At 38.0% G+C, this 17,526-nt stretch overlaps 1 protein-coding gene across 7 annotated transcripts in view; it reads right to left on the bottom strand.

The window, feature by feature from the left end:
• The window catches only part of EML6 (EMAP like 6), a 232,773-nt gene that overhangs the window by 134,068 nt on the left and 81,179 nt on the right, over nucleotides 1–17,526 (bottom strand). For 6 of the 7 annotated variants that reach the window (XM_074331995.1, XM_074331996.1, XM_074331991.1 and 3 more), the window contains 3 exons: nucleotides 12,691–12,850; nucleotides 9,074–9,172; nucleotides 6,311–6,379 (listed from right to left, as the gene is read on the bottom strand). In XM_074331995.1, coding sequence (XP_074188096.1) covers nucleotides 6,311–6,379; nucleotides 9,074–9,172; nucleotides 12,691–12,850 — 328 coding nt within the window. The remainder of the gene's footprint in view (nucleotides 1–6,310; nucleotides 6,380–9,073; nucleotides 9,173–12,690; nucleotides 12,851–17,526) is intronic. The other variant, XM_074331993.1, reaches the window with a different exon arrangement.

Below are 17,526 nucleotides of genomic sequence, written 5' to 3'. Positions count from 1 at the left end.
TTCTTTCTAACTAAAAATGTTGTAAATCTTCACTATAAAAATGTTACTCAAAAATATGTTTAAATATAAGCTATATTTCCATATAGCCAAATAATTGACTAGCATAAAGTTTGAGCTACTTTATAGAAGACAGCAGAGAGACTCCCATGGTTGTATGGAAATCAAATATTTTTTCACTTTGACATCATTTTTTTTAAATGTATGAACTGGTACAACTTTACTGCCATGTATACCTATACCACCCCTCGTAGTTTATAATGGCTCTTTACATATGTTCAGTTATTTGATCTTCCCCATGCACTTGAGAATAGGCTAAGGCAAATATTATTATCCCCATTTGGAAGTGAGGAAAAGAGAGCATAAGTGGCTTCCCGAAGGTTCAAAGGGGGTTATATATGAGAAAAATATTGAAATCTTGATCTCTGCCTTGCGAACTTTAAATCTAATGAAGAAGATACATATAAAACAAGAGATGATTTCAAGGCAGCATGTTCAGACTACATGAAAGTGGCAAGGGAATTCAAAAATAGAGAACCATGGTGAATTACTTGGACTGAGCAAGAATAGGATTTGGATTAGTGGTGAGAAAGAAATTGCATTGGGATTCAGGAGAACAGGATTAGACAAATTCTGGTGACAAGAAATGTGTGAGGAAAAATCAGTGATAACCTTTAATATTTTGTGCCTGCAGGTGAGAAAAACTGTGGCCCTCACAGAATAGCTGGGTATTCCAGGAAATAGTTCTGGGATGTTTGTACTACCCAGAGAGCCGGGACTCAGGCAGCTGTGGAGGAGGTGGACCACAGGGAGGGTGAAAGGCAGATGTGCAACCATTTGAGACAATACAGGATTCTTCTCTCGTTAAGGAGGAGATTAAGAGTCAGCTCTGGTGATTCATTTCTTGGGTATTATTACTTTTATGATGAGACATGAAAGTGTACATGGAAAGAATAAAAAGATCTGGGGAAAAGATAGGTATAAGCTTTGGGAAAACGTTTAACATTTTAGTATTAACTTTGAACCTGAACAAACTATTAGACATAAACAATTACTGGTTGTATATACATGCCAAAGAACTTGCTCCTCGTGGTGACACTTAAGTCAGATTTTTTTTTCTCTCACTGTATCTCCTCATGAGTGAAGATTAAAAGGAGAGTAATTTTGGAATTATTTGAAATAATTTTGGCATTATTCTCCCTTTAACTTGGGATGTGCACCTTTGATCTGAGTTACTGAAATATTTCTAGATGGACAACCACAAAAAAATAGAGACCATTTTCCTCAGACACAAACGTTTTCTAATAAAAATCACCCAGTCAAATGGTATAATGTCAACATAACATTCTAAGTAATCAAATGATTCTCTAAAAAGGCACCTACTGGGGGTGCCAACAAAATGTATACAAGTGGACACTTTGGTCAGCTTTGCTCAAGCAGTAGTTCGCCGTAATAATAAGTATCTGGACGCAGATGGTAACCACTTTGATCAACTCTTATAATTGCAGAAGTCAAACGTGACTTGTACTCATCTTTTGTTATTGGTATATATTGAGTATTACAATTTTAATACAATTTTCCTTTCTTAAAATATGTATACATTTTGTTGGCACCCTCTGTATAGATGTAATGTGAGACTAGCTAAGAGATTTTCTGCAGAAAATGGAAAACCTATGATATGTTATCTTTTCTTGAGAAGCACTTCCTCTTTGGAAAACAGTGACAATTCTGGGTAGCAACAATTATTAAACCTATGTCAAATGAAGAGATATTGTTTATCTTCTCCAATCTCCATTCACAGACTGTATTGCAAATTTTGTTAGAACTGAAAAATACCTGAAGTTCATCTGGCCCTAGGTAATCCCCAAGGTCTCTTCTATCTATGACCAGAGCCTGGAGAAGGATCAAGAATATGCACAAACCTGATAGGCTCATTTGCTGTAAAACCAACCAAGCAGACAATGCTCAACTGCTACTGTTTTCCAAGCATTCATTTCAGACCATTGTAGTGTGCCGTTTGTAAAACCAGAAAGGATTTCACCCTAGCTACAAACATTTCACTTAAAAATATTTTCTTGGAGTGCATCAAAGATTTTGCATTCATCTTGTGACTGGAATCATTCATTTGATGTTAGGCAGTTTTGGGGGGTAAAAGTGGGGATCCTAGAACTGGATGGAGAAAATACAGAGTGAAAATAATTTGTTGAAGTCTGCTGAAATTGGCTGTAGTTTTCTTTCTAAGCAAAATTAATAAAGAATGACTGGATGGACATTTGCAGATTTTTTCATTTGAAGTAAAAAGATAAAATAAAATGCTTGCTTTTGCTTAAGGAAAAAAATTGCCTAAATCTGCTAAAACACAATTAACAGATTTAACAGGATAAGCAGCTCTTCGTATTTTGAAATGAAGTCCCAGGTTCTACCTGTTTCTGCCTTTAGAATTAACTGGTTAGAGTTAACCTAGGATGGAAAAAAAATAGGGAAGCTGGAGAATTCTATTAATTAATCAGCTAATCTATTATTTTTTAAGACCCTGTTTTTTTGGGGAAAGTTAGCCAACTTAGATTATTAAAGAAGTAATTTCTAAGTGGGAAGTGCCCTACACAGGGAGCCAGAGACTGAATTTAAATCTTATCTGTGCCAGGAAATGGGAAAATAAATGAACATAATTGTGCCCCTCCTGGTTCCATACACTGTTTAGTGTAACTCTTAACAAATTCAGGAGGTAGTGGGTCCCCCCCAACCTGTTTTGTTGTTGTTGTTGTGTCTCTGGAGAGGAAGAAATTCAACCTCTGGAAGATTAAATATCTTTCCCAGAGTCAAGTAAAGGAGATAGAACCAAGATTCAAAGTCAAATAACCTCCTAGCTCTCGGCTTCCTCACTGTACAACATGCAGGTTGGATGATGGCTCCAGGGTCAGGGTCTCAGACAACCCAGAAGCTGCCACCATCTGAGGGAAGTCAGGCTCATCATGAGCTCACGTATTTATTTGCTTGTGGCTGAAAGAACATTCACTACCTTTCAGGTTAGGCGGAATTCATGTTGGCAGATATATATCTTTGATTAATAAAAAAAATCATTAAGGGAATATTTAATGGCTAACGTATATTTTGTGGCCAACATCTTTCAAAATGTTGGTTCACTTGGAAAGAAAATTTTAAAAATTTTCTTCAGTGATGGTTCTTCAGTGATGAAAACATTGACACTATTTGAACATGTTATGGACTAAGGACGTTTCTGCTCCCTAGTTCCATGATTCAATGGGAGACCAGTGCCTCCTATTAACTCCTGACTGAAGGCAACCCTTCCACTGGGTTCTGCTCCTGCCAAGCCCTCCCTACCAAACTCACCTATCCACTAAAGCTCAGCTCAAATAGCATCCCATTCCCGAGACACTTACCATTCCTCTAACCAGTTGGGAACTTTCCCTAATCCCTCGAGAATTTCAGTTTTGCCTCTCTTACAGAATGTTCTGTTCTAATGTTATCATTGCTTGGCTTCAAGCAAATTGCTCGGTCTTCATTCCTTCACCTGGTACAAACTCAACTAATGTTTATCAAATTTAATGAGTTTTCTAGTCTTTCAGGTGAACTGTGTAAAACATAAAGAAGGATCCTCCCACTCCTGCTGAAGCAAAAAGTGCTTATATTTTAGCAAAAATATTCTCAGGTTAAAATCAAGTCTCTGCACAAGAATGACAAAATGTTTATGAAGCCCTCAGGTGTTGGACAGTGGAACCTATGGACTTATCTTTTTCTCCCATTTTTTTCATTATTTTTTCCTTATTTTGGAAGTAGTATGTTATCGTAAAATAATTTTAAAATAAAGGGAAATTTTAAAAATCATCTATTAACTCATGACTCAGAGGTAACTGTTTTAACATCTTATTTCCTTCCAATTTGTTTCCTACAGAAAAATATACTTTACTTTTAAAGTAAAAAGAAAATCAAAGCCACAAGTTTACTCCATCCAGAAGTAGACTGTAAATAAATCTTGAATATTTCCTAATAACATTAAATAATTATCTAAAATATGACTTATAGTGATTATGCAGTATTTATTTCTTCATATGGATATGCCGTATTTTATTTAGATACCTGGGGGAAGTTAGGTGGCTTTAAGTCTTCTTTTGTTTGGTTTTAATTCCTATTGCTGAGTAATTTAGCAATGAAGCAGTGCTTGGTTCAGGCACCTAACAGTTTCAGTGGGATACATTCCAAGACATGAAATTATTGTCAGTGTTCACTTCAGCAGCTCATACATTAAAATTTGAATGAAATTACTAGCTCGGAAAATGTCTAAGGCTACTGACACATATTGCTAAATTTCTGGACTGAAAGACCATACTCATTTATCCCTCCACCAGCAGGGTTTGGGAATATTCATTCACTAAATCTTTGCTAGGCACATTTTAATCATAATTTTGATAGATTAAAAACCTTGTTATTTTAAAATTTTTATTCTTTAATTATTAATGAGATTTAGCATTTTCATGTCTATTAGCCAACCATGTTTCTATGTTTATCAATTGTGTTATGCTCTGTCCACTTTATGGATTTGCTAGGGGTCTTTACATTTCAAGAAAAAGCCAACCTTCTATCTACCATGCATGCTTGTTGCTTATACTTCACTCATGTGTGGTTTGCCTCTTTTGTTTCTTGTGGGTGGAGGGGAGGTAGACAGAATGTTTTAACATTTATATAGTTGAATCTATAATATTATCCTTTATGATTTCTTTCTTTGCTCTTACATTTAGAAAGGACTTTCTCCAACGTGAGCCCAGTTTAACATTTACTTATGTATTCCTCTAGTTATAGTATAGTTGTTGTTGTTTTTTAACATTTAACTCTTTAATTCATAAAGAATTATTTTAGTGTATGGTATGAATAATATGTAAATTTTTCCCCCTAAATAAATTGTTCTAGTGCCCACTGGTCAGAGATACTATTATATTCTAAATTGTCATACATAATAAAGCCTATTTCTCAGTTTTCTTTTTTTTATTGTTATTTATTTATCCTTATCCCTGTCTTACACCATTCTATTTATTGTAACTTCATAATGTGCTTGGTCAATAGTAACACAGATTCCTCTTAACTATTCCTTTTTATCACAAAGTTCTTGATTATTCCCATTCTTTTATTTTTCCATATTAACTTATAATAATATAAAGGGAAATGCTGTCAGGTAATAACAACAAAACTTCCAGAGATATTAATTGAATTTATACTACATATAAATTAATTTTGAGAGACATTATACATTTATAACTTTTATATTTCATCTCAAGAATCAATGTTGTCTCTCCATTTGCTTAAGTCTTCTTTTTATATTCCTCTGTAGTTTTGTAATATTCTTTAAGTAAATCTTGTATGTTTCTTGTTATATTTATTTGTGAGCCTTCTGTCATCTGTCCCTTTCTAACCATTTAGTAGTTATAATGGGAATGATCATGAGAAACTAGACTAAAAGAAGCAAAAAAGAACTGGGAAACAGAAGGAGATAGTTGGAAGATAATCTAGATATCCACTGTGTTCATTCAGAAAAGCACCATTTTGGTACCAGGAGAGATCCATGCATGCTCTATTCAAGCGAGTAATCCTTACACTCTCATTTATGGACTTGAACTTACATTATCTACAAATCCACAAAAAAAAAAAAAAGATCCTGGGCCATATCCCAGGGTCCAGGACAATTTTGGACACGTCAAAGCAAAGAATGCTGATGGTATTAATTTTGCTACCTGTGTAACAAAATAGAAAGAGGCAAATAACCAGAGGCAGGTCCTGGGCCACTAGTAAATTTCAGGCTGTGTATTCCAGAGGAAGACAGAGGCATTTAAAAACCAGTGGCCCAGGTAGGTCTGTACTGTATATCCCTCTATGTCTATATCCAACACCACATGGCACCTTTCTTTTAAGAGGACATATCAACATGTCAAAAAGTTTTGATGTGCAACATGTGTGAACATTAATAGTAATGTGAAAATAATTCACAAAATTAAAATCAGAGCTGTTTTAATATAGGCAATCCTAGAACTATTATGACTTTTCAATTTATATTTAATTAACAAAGTTTCTTTTTCAGCTGCCTGCTGAACACTTCACTTGACTGTGGTTATATTGAATTTCTGAGAGAGAGCCCCACCAGCTGTAGCTTGCTTCAAGACCAGAGAGGCAGCTAAGAAGGCTCTAAATTTAAGGGAAAAAGATGAAGCTGAGCAGTTTCTCAACACCAAATTATATACATATAAACACCTGAAATTCTTTCCATACAAGTTACCAAAATTTTGTTTTAAAATGACTACTTTACCTTTATATGTTTTACTCCACAGCTAACCACTCTGTTTGGCTGATATGGATCCCAGGAAATATCAAAAATCTGTTTAAAAAAATATTAAAAGTTGCCATGTTGGTCATTTATGTGTTTTTGCCTTCTTTCAGATACCAGTCCAATTGCCAAGACTCTACCCTAACACTTAGAACACAATGTTACCTGCACAGATTGAACAGTGGAGGCTTTGGCTGTAGGGATGAGTCAGGAATGGCTAACACATGTGTTATCGCCTAATGTCTACTTACCTTAGGCCTGAATAGAGAGGTAATAATTAACCACAATCACTGAGAACAAATTGGTGTCATATTTTTAACATTGTCCACACAGGATAAACAAATTGTGATGATTTAGGATAATTTGTTGATAAAAATTTTCTACAGCTCTCCACAATGCTAATAAAAAACTTTCGAGATAGGTTCACAATAAACATAAAAGAATTATAAAATGCTTCGTTTTAAGAAGGAAAATGTTTAATAGTCAACTCACCAATAGTTTCTAGTAATCATAGAAGTTAATATTCCTGAACATAAGACAGAGGCATTTATCTGGCACTAACTTAGCCCACCTAAAATAGGCCATCATTTTAATCTGATCCAAAATACTATTATATTTTCATTCTCTGAGGAACTGAAAACATATTCTCTAATTTATCATTCTTTAAGAAAAGCTATCAGACCGTTTGCAGGTAGTTCTATTTCTGTTTTGGGAACAGTGAACACTGTCAACCTTGAGGGTCAAGTCACCTGTGGCAATTGTTTAACATGTATATGCCCCTGGCCCACCTGACAGATTCTGATTTAGTGGGTCTTAAACTGGGTCCAAGCACCTGCAATTTTTAAACAGACTCCAGGAGATTTTGATGCAGGTGGTCCATGGACCACATTCTGTGAAGCTCTAATAGAAACAAGGACCAGTTGTCAGGGCCAGAGTCTAGACCAGAGAAAGAACTTAGGCTGCTAACTTTTCATCACATAGGAAAGAGTAAGATGGACCAATCATCAGAGAAAGGAGGAGGACCTGTAATCCTCAGGTAGATAGAAAGGAGCAATTATGGACCACAGAAAGAGCACTGAAGAAAGAGCACTTGGTCCAAGTACCAAATACTAATGAGATCCAATGACGCCCTTTAGCTACATAGCTCAGGCTAGTCTTAGTATTTATAACCTTAATCTCATCTTCTCTAAAATGAATGACACCACTTCATTTATGTTATGAGTCAATTAAGATAATGTATGTACAATCAGGCTACAAAGCACTCACACAAATGAGTGCTAGGGATTAAGTATTTTAGCCACTAAAATAGTCTTGAAGATAATCACTTGCCCATAAGCAGCCCATGTAATTCATATTGACATCAATAACAAAGAGTAAAACTACGTGTGATACAAACTATGGGGTCTGGGAGAACAGTGTTCTAAACGAACAATATTTCATTAAAACATTCTAGGCTCTTAAAATTACAGAGTTCTCGCTAGGGTAGCATTGCACTTGTTTCAGTCTACTCCAAACTGGAAAGTATACAAAACTTTAATAACGCAATAGGAGATTTACATATCGGTCCAGTCCAATTCAACTTACTTTATATGATGGGATCACAGCATAAGCAGAAATAGTAATATCCAAAATATAAGCATTGAAAATATGTTCAACCTATTCATTAAATACTAAGTTAATAACAATTAAATACCAATAAATTAATATCAATACCCAAGCATCACTATGCTGTAAAATCGTCCTAGGGGATTTATTTCCTCCTAGGGGATTCTTATGTGTCACCATGGGTGTGAACCACTGGGCCAGAGGGGCGCTCGTCCTCTACCAACGCTAAAGTTCCATTGATGGTCACTCCTGGACTTTCTGAAGACTTAATCCTCAAGCATAGTTTACCCAAATGTGCAGCAACAACTATGGATTCCCTGTAAAACCACAATTCTCCCTAATCAACTGTACTATTCGAACAAAAATTTTTAGATTTCACACTTAAGCAAGAGACAGTGAATTTAATATTTAATTAAGGCCTCATTCTACATGGACACTTATCTTGTGCGGAATTACAAAACTAGGAATCAATATAAAATAGTCATGCAAATTCATTCTTTTTTAATCAGAAAATCAAGACAGTAAACTAGCCAAATTATTCTAATTGTGCAAGACACTGGAGAAATAAATTTCTTACCAGTTAATGCATATGCGTGCTTCATATGCTACTTTGCCAGCCATAACTACATGGAATTATCATTTCTGATCACCCTGAATTCAATATGAATGATAAGCAGGCCACAATTTACATTCAACGTTTTCAAATGTAACAAAGAATCACAAAGTTGTCATTATATTCATCTGAAATTCAAATGTATACTCTTGTAAATGTATTTTGTGAATATTATTTTCAACAACTATTTCCATTTCTAAATGAATGCATCTAAAACTTTACATATAATTTCAAATTCAATTCCATCTTGATTTTATGAAGAAGCTAAATGCCGGTTTCAAAAATTTGCTTTTGCCTGTGAAAAGCACTAACAACTTCAATAAAGCATCCAATCACCAAAAGAGAGCATGCCAACATAGCCATTAGTCATAAATTAATTTTTAAAAACAGCAAGTTTATAAGTTGAATACGTAGAAAAGAATCTACATGTGGCAAATTCACTTTTAAAAATATTACGACTCTGAGAAGCTCTATCACAATCCCCTGCAGTTATATGATCTGACTGGTTTGATCCAACAAGTTCTTACCCGGTCGGAGTGGCCGGTGGCTGAGGCCAGAAGTTTTCCCTTCCTCCAGTCCCAAATACAGACTGTGTTTTTGGCATCCAATCCCACAGAGGCTAAACGCTAAGAATAAGAACAATAATGTAATACTTAAAAATGATGGCAAGATTTCCCAATACCCATGCCTTCTTTCAACAAATGCTTACTGATTACCCCCTATGGGCCAAGTATTGAACTTATGAAAAAAATCATTTTTCAAGATCCATCTGAAATCCAAAACTAAAGCTAGCATAGATTACTTCCATTAGCATATACTGAAATTTCAATAACCTATAAACTACAACCATTTGTCTTTCTTGGATATAGGAAACGTGTGCAAAGATTCATGAAATTTCTGATTAATCAGTGGAAATCATAGGAACAGAAGTAGAAGTCAGAGTTGAATTTTTTAATTTAAGATCTTAATGTGAGATTTAAGACAGTCTAGGATTTTGTAGTCTAAAAGCTTCATCAAACTGCTAAAATTAAAGGGTTTGACAAACACAAAGAGAAATCCCATAAATGAACATTTTCATTGTTCTTAATTTTTATAACTTCCACAAATATTTCAATTGACTAAAGAAAGTTATATGATTTTAGTAAAAGTAACTGGTACTTCATCTCCTACTCTAAATTCTTTGGGTTTGGATCAGAACTTGTCCTCAAAGGGAAAAGCATTTAACACATGAGTATATACAAAATCAAGCGTTCAAACATGTATTAGGAATACCAAAATCAGAGGTTCTAGCAGGATTCCACTTCTAAGGAAACAGCACCTTGTAACAGGGGCCTGGATTGAGAGTAAGTAGATTTGGCTCCTATTTTGACTTTGTGAGTAGCTAGACATAAGTCCTTGGAAAATGAATTAACCTCCTTAAATCTGTTTTCTTATCTGTAAAATAAGTGTAAAATATTTGTTCTGTTTACATAGTAGGATTGTTGTGTGAATCAGTGAAATAATGTAAGTCAAAGGGTTTTAAAAATATAGTATTACCCAAGGATAAGTGTATCTGAGCTTATGCATTTTATCCAGTATGTATGAGTGTGCGTGTGTATGCATGTGCATACGTGTGGAATAATAGCCACATATGGCTAAGCATACATGTGTTGTTAGGCAGATATTGCTCAGGTTTCTTCACTATAGATGGCTTCCATTAGGAATATTTAGTATAAAACATACGTAGTTGGAGGTTTTAAAATGTGCCTGTAAGAAAGGGGATCTTTGCTGTCATTTTTACTGAGCATTCCAGCAATGTAAATTATTTTAAGACATGGTTGTATTTTTATCCATATAAGAAAATTCCAAGTGGGTAAATTCCATTCAGCTTATTCTTTTTCTTTAAAAAAATAAAACAAATTAGGAAAAGCAGTTAACATAAACATGGGCACTAAAGTAAAACCCACATTTCTTGATTGAGAAAAAGCCAAAAGAAATCTCTTTTGCTCAGTTATAATGACAGGCCCCATAGCTACCTGAGAAGCACTGATATTGCTTTTTGTTGCCTGAGAGGTGATAGGCCCTTTGTCATTTTCTAAATACCACTCGATTCCAGTGAACTATGTCTAGAGAAAAAGACAGACCTGAAGCAATAAGCATCAATAAGCCAGGAAATCCATCATGCCAAGCAAATAGGAGGTTATTTTTCTCAACTCACAGTGACGTACCATGTAGCGCCCCATCACCCCACCTGGCAAAATGGAACCTAAAAGAGAGTAGCTAGGATTCTAACCCAAAATAACATGGACAAAAGACTACAAGTTAAAGCTAGATGTCCTTCGGTCACATTACATTTTTCTTGTGATGCTTCAGAACAAATTTTGATAAATAATGTTTGGAGGAAAAAATCAGATTAGAGAATATGCATGTAAGTACACATCCAAGCAAAGATTTATACTTGTACATGCATATGCATTCTGACACATTCATTTAATCAGGAAGTCAATAACTGCAAGTGTGAACAAATGTCACTATCCATCTATTTCTCTTTAGATGTGGATACACACTTAAAATGGAATGTATGCATTATCCTGACTAAACTAGATGAGACTACAGAGTAGTAAAATCAAAAATATATGCCAGAGGTCTATATTGTATTAAATCTAGTTCCAGAAAGCAAAATGAGTAGTGAATGATTGCTACTCTCTCAAAATAGCAGAATACACCAAGTATTCTGCTATTGTTAATTGTTTAGAAAGCAGCTCAATTGTTTTAAAAGGTGACTAAATGTTAATTTTTTAAAAAGTGACTCAAACCAGATCAAGTCCTGTAATCCACTGAACTTCCCACAAACTCTCAGTGTGGTCAAGCCTCTAAGAATAATTTCACAGGTCTTTTCACAGCACAGTTACAGAGTTCACTCAAATTTGACAAAAATTGGATTTAAGGAATTGACTGGCATAAATATGGAGGGTGAAAAAGACGGAGAAAGGGCGGCTGAGGAACATGGAGAAGTCAAGGGAGGGAAGGCACAGCCTCAGTGAAGAGGTGAAGGTAGTGGGAGCCAGGAACATCCCCTGCTTCCACTGTCTTTCCTATGATATTTTTTAAATTGAAATAAACTTGACATCTATAACATACTAAACTTTTTCTGCCAAGTGCTGCTGGAAGTCAAAGGAAAGAGAAACTTTATTGGGGGGACTGGGAAGGCTTCATGAAGACCTTTGAAGTGTCTTGGAAGAATGAGTCATTTTAAGGGGCCAAAAGGTGAGTAGGGCACTTGAGGTAGAGAGGACAGCCTGAGAAAGGGTCTGGAGGTGCGAAAGAGCAAGGTCTGGTAGAGGAATCTCTTTGACTTGTCCAATTTGACTCCAAGGGGATAGTGATGATAAGGCTAGAAAAGCTGGTTAGCCTAGAATACCCAGCTACAACATGTGGACTTCATTCAATGGGTACTCCAAGCTTTTCTTGTTTTTAAACAATACTCTAACCTTTCTTTTCAGTTGGTGAAATATATTAGCAAGACATTTACTGTGTTGTGACCAGTTAAGAGGTTACTTAAATTGTCAGGCATAACATAAATTAGAAACTGAAAGAATAGTGGCAGAGAGAATGGGAAGGGGAGGATGAGTGTCAGAGTTACAGTAAAGAAATTATTAAATACATATGAATCAGTGACTGCCTTAATTGTGGGGAGTAAGTAGGAAGAAGAAGTTGTTAGAAATGACCTCAAAAGAAGGGGTCAAAGAGACTCTTCTCAGTGAATTAGTAGGAGGTGATGTTATCTTCTAAAAGCAAAGGAACCAAGGTGATGCTCAACATTTGAGGTTTGTGAAAAAGCTTTGGTCCGACCCTTATTCCAAATAGGAGGCTAACAATGGAAGAAAAAGTGAAATTGCTGAGTCATGACAGCCTTGATCAGCATGAGTTCATGACTTCCTTCCTGGGGGTGTTTTAACCAGATAGTGAGACTGGGGAAACCAAAACGGGCTTATCCAGAGCTGGGTGTCAGTGTCACAAGCTTGGAAAAGGATCAAACAGGTGAAGATTCTTAGAGGCTACCACGAGTTAATAGACTTTCTAAGTCTATAGGCTACGGGCATTATAATTCTAAGTGATTTATGAGACGTTATTAAAGAAAATTGAAATGGAAAATGATACACACCTGTCCATCTGAGTCAAAAGCCAGGCAGGCAACTCCATGTGTATGGACATCTTTAAGTATAGACACAGTCTGAACATTATAGGAATCCCATATGCATATATATGGCTCCTTCCCAACTTGGCCAGTTGCAACAAGAGTTTTATCTGGGTGTAAGGCAAGGCTGAAAAAGAAAAAAAGCCTCTTTTCACATCCTCCTACTGAAAAAAAAGCTTAAGAAAAACATTGATCATCTTTTATCCATATTTGTTTCTCATTTTAATCATCTACAAGATAATCTCAAGAGAAAGTGTCTGAACTGTCCCCCCCCCCAAGTAATTAATTATCCAATTAGTCTAAATATAAACATTCAACTTTGGCAAAGAGAGGCTTAGCACAGTTTAACAATTTCATCTGATTTTACCCACTTGGTTACCTTGAAAATGAGATACAATTACGATTATAATTCTATGATTAGAAAATCTTATACATGATTTTATAACTGCTTTATGTCATGATATTTACTTACTGATTTTGAAAATATTACTCAGCTTTCAAATTAGCTTTTGACTTTAATTTGGAGGGAAAATGCTGTTCCAAGGAGAAAGTGCTCTTCTCAGGATTAATTAAACCTGCTTGCAGAAGTTCTGACTACCATCCTCATTAAGATATCAAAGCATGGAGGGGTCCCAGAGTCAAGTGCTGTTTCTGTTGCTATAGATTATGTATTTTAAATGAAATTTTCTATTTTACAGAAATTGCTGTGACACCAAGAGAACTACAAGTTACTATGCTTGTCATTTATGTAGCATTTTTCCTCTGTAGTCCAATGAAGATAAAACTTTGTCAAATACTGACTAGAATTTCAAGGAGTCTGTAGCAGTCAAGACAGAGAAATGTTATCGTTATTATTCCTAGAAGATAAATCATTCTAATGTTTTAAATTCATTATGTAAAGAAGTTTTGCCTTTCTAAAAATAGGCATTGGGAATTTAAAACAAAGCAAAAAGAGCACATTATCTATATGGAAAAACTAGCAGATAACTGTGTTTATACAGTAGCAAAACTAGGTTTTTTATTTCCTTTCCAATTTCAGCATGACTTTGATAAGAGTATGTCATGCGGGAGACCCTGCTCGCTGCGCCATTTGTCATGCAGGGAGGCCTGCGGGGTCTCTGCTCCCGCTCCCCATACAAGAATGCAGGATATGGTGAGGCCAAAAAGGAACACCCACGGAGCCATAGGTAGGGGAGTCATACCACTATATTCTCTCAGGCGGCACTATAGTCTCAATGGAGGCTGGATTCACACTGTCCGCAAACCGCCATCCACACTTGCCAGCCCAGCCGCCATCTTCTTGCTAGCCCCCATTCTTTCTCTCTGCTAGCATAGCCACAGCAGTTATATTAGTGGCCAATGGCTCACTGGTTACAGCTGACGGCCAACTAGCCACAGCTGATGGCCATGCAATCACAGTTGGCCATTTACTACCTGAGCTAACACCTATCTATGTGAGGCCGAGAGCCTGGAAACTACTTTCTGAGGCTCTGCCCCCACAAGTATATGCTCTGGAATCAGACACCTGGATTTGCACATTGGCTGTCCCTTACTAGCGCTCTTTTTTGGACCTATTACTTGATCTCTTTTGCCTCAGGTTCCTCATCTATAAAATGGAGACACTATACAAAAGTAGATAATATAAATACAGAGCATTTAGCACAGGACCTGGCACAGAATAAGCGTCCAATACAAGTTTCATTATCATCATCATTTGTGTACCTGGCATCAGATAGATACAACCAACATATGCATGCCTCTGTGGATACCGGGAGCCATTCAAAAACAAACTACTTTCTGGTTCTCTGCTGGCTCCATATGTGGTCCCCCAGTTCTGCAGACTCCAAGTAGCCTCACAGTGGCCCTCATCCCACTGTGCTCCATATCTAGGCCTCCCACCAAACCTAGTGCCATCTTTTGCAGAGGGCCTCTGAGTACTGGCCCTGCTCCTCACCGAGGGGTCCTCCCAGGCCCTTGTACCCTGGTGCCTGAAGCGCAGCTTGGTTTCCCTGGTGTTCCCAACGCCCCCACTCCACTCCACAGATCCTCAGTCCACGTACTGCCTCCAAAGCTGAAGGTCCCCTCTACTTGCATTCTCCAGTTGATGCTGGGTGCTGCACTGGATTTCCTTTTTATACCAAAAGGGTGCAGTTAGAGCCTGCAGGTTGTGCTTTGTGGTTTCGGCTGTGTGGGGTTAGTGAGCTTGGGTCCAGATGCAGTGGCAGAAACAAGCTGGGCTTGGGATGCACTGAGCATCATGGGAGTCTTAAGGAATGGCGGGATCAGGCCCCAGGTGCTGCTGCAACAGTCACTCCCTACTGAGAAAGCCCCACCTCACGGGATCTCGGGAGTTCTAAAGGAGTGAGCAGAGGAGTCCTGGGCTGAGAAACATCTGGGTGTCCCAGGTGCCAGAGGCCTCTTGTCCTTGATTAGTCAATAGGAGTCTGGCTCACGCCACCTGTCAATCAAACCCCAATCCTTCTCGATGCCTGGTCTTACCCCCTCCCAGTCAGAATCACAGTGCAGGGCACTTCGTCCCACCGGCCTGCCAGGTGTTGGGAAGCCAGCTCTTGGCTCTGGCCCAAAGGCTGTGCAGGGGAGGGACCGCCAGGGGCCAGAACCCTGAGTGAACTGCGCTAGGGCTGCAAATCTATCACCTTCCAGGTGGATGAAGGCGCTAGGATAGCAATGCAGGCCTCTGGCTCTGCCACAGGGGCCTCAATCGGACATCTGCTCAGGCCCAAGGCTGCAGCAAGCCAAACACACATTTCATTGCACATCCTCTGAGCCAGTTGTTCCTCCAAACAACAGCAGTGAGGTGCCTAGAACTTGTTCCTGGAGACCATGGCTGCCTGTTCCTTTCCCCTCAAGAACAGCCTCTGTCCTTCTGACCACGTCCAACTGCCTGCACCGTGGGATTAGCTGGCCTCTTCGCCAAGCCCTTCCACCAGGAAATGTTCTCCTCCTGTGAACACCATCAGGGACACACATGGGCCTGGCAGGGCGTGGTCCGCGTGGGGGAGTGTGAGGTTTCCCAGGAAGGCAAACAAGGTGCTTTGTGGCTTCAGCTGTGTAGGGGGAATTGGGTGCAGCTCCAGATGGAGGGGCAGGAGAGGATAGGCTGGGATTCGCTGAGCATCAGGAGAGACTCAAAGAATGGTGAGCCAGGCCCCAGGTGCTGCTGCCATCACCACTCTCCAGGAGAAGCCCCATCTCTCAGGATCTCAGGAGTTCTAAGGGCCAGCAGAGGAGTCCTGGGATGAAAAACACCAGGGTGCTCCGGATCTGAGCCATCTAACACGTGCTTGCTGGAAAATGCATCCTCAGGAATCTTTATAAGGAGTAATACAAAAAGGTAACATATACATAGGCATAGCTTTTTCACAACAGGTAAATGTTAAAGGCTTTAGAACTTTTTACAGATGTAGAACACTTCAGCATTCAGACTTGGTGAGAGATGACCATTAAGGTATAAAGGACCCTCCCAATCTCAATTTTGCTGAGTTAATCTTTTGGTATTTGATGGTATCTAGATGTCCTAGAAATTTATAAGTAGATTATGGAGTGCCATTTTGGTTTCGTTAAAGTAAATGAATGGAAGCAGCTTGTGAAAACCTTCTGTGGCAAACCGGTATATTTTAGCTCATTCATTAATTCATTCAACAAACCCTTATTTAAGGACCTATAGGTACAGCACCACAGATATATAAACAGAAAATACACTGCCCTTCTTCCAAGAAGACTACCTTAAGAGGAAGGGTAGACATGTAAACAAATAATAACAAAATGTCTATCTATCTGTACACATACATATATACACAATGGAGAATGGAGTGACCAGCTACCCAGGACTTTAGAGAAAATATGAGTTCACTCTCGCTCTGGTTGGTGGTGGGCTGAGATAATGCTAGGTAGTTGATAGATTCTGTAGTTGAACTTCATTCCCAGATAGATGCTGGATTCATCTGATACAAGAGAAATGAAATTTCAGGAGACTGAAACCAGATCTGAGTTTCTTTCTAGAAACTTTTTTCCCAACCTTGGAATTCTTGGGTGCCGTAAGTCCTGGACATACAATAGACGATGACAACATTTTTCTTTTATTTATGAAGGTAGATCGTTCTTCAAATTAAAAATGAAAGCTGCCAGGTAGGCCCAGTGGCTCAGGCAGTTGGAGCTCCGTGCTCCTAACTCCGAAGGCTGCCAGTTGGATTCCCACATGGGCCAGTGAGCTCTCAACCACAAGGTTACCCGTTCAACTCTCCCAAGGGGTGGTGGGCTGTGCCCCCTGCAACTAGCAACAGCAACTGGACCTGGAGCTGAGCTGCGCCCTCCACAACTAAGACTGAAAGGACAACAACTTGAAGCTGAACTGCACCCTCCACAACTGAGATTGAAAGGACAACAACTTGACTTGGAAAAAAGTCCTGGAAGTACACAGTGTTCCCCAATAAAGTCCTGTTCTCCTTCCCCAATAAAATCTTAAAAAAAAAAAAAAAAAAATGAAAGCTGCCTTTTCTCACCAGAAATGGTTTATAGAGTCAACTTGCAAAAATGTAAGAGGAAGCAAAAGGAAGAGTAAAATATTTTATCATTCTTAGATTCCACATTGTAAACTCCATAAAAGCAGGATAACTTCCTTATCCTTTATGCCTGACCCAGAATAAATAATCAAAAATATTTGAAGTGAATGAAAATCTCCAGTGATTTTTTTTAATCCCTGGAAAATAGCAACCATTTTAATGGGATTTCAGCAAGACATTTACATGGAATAACTGGGACTTAAATTTTGACTTTAATGTC

Source organism: Rhinolophus sinicus, linkage group LG05 (genome assembly GCF_036562045.2).
Source record: "Rhinolophus sinicus isolate RSC01 linkage group LG05, ASM3656204v1, whole genome shotgun sequence".
Lineage (NCBI taxonomy): Eukaryota > Metazoa > Chordata > Mammalia > Chiroptera > Rhinolophidae > Rhinolophus > Rhinolophus sinicus.
The sequence above is the reverse complement of the archived record's forward strand: the minus strand, read 5'-3'. Positions and strand labels throughout refer to the sequence as shown.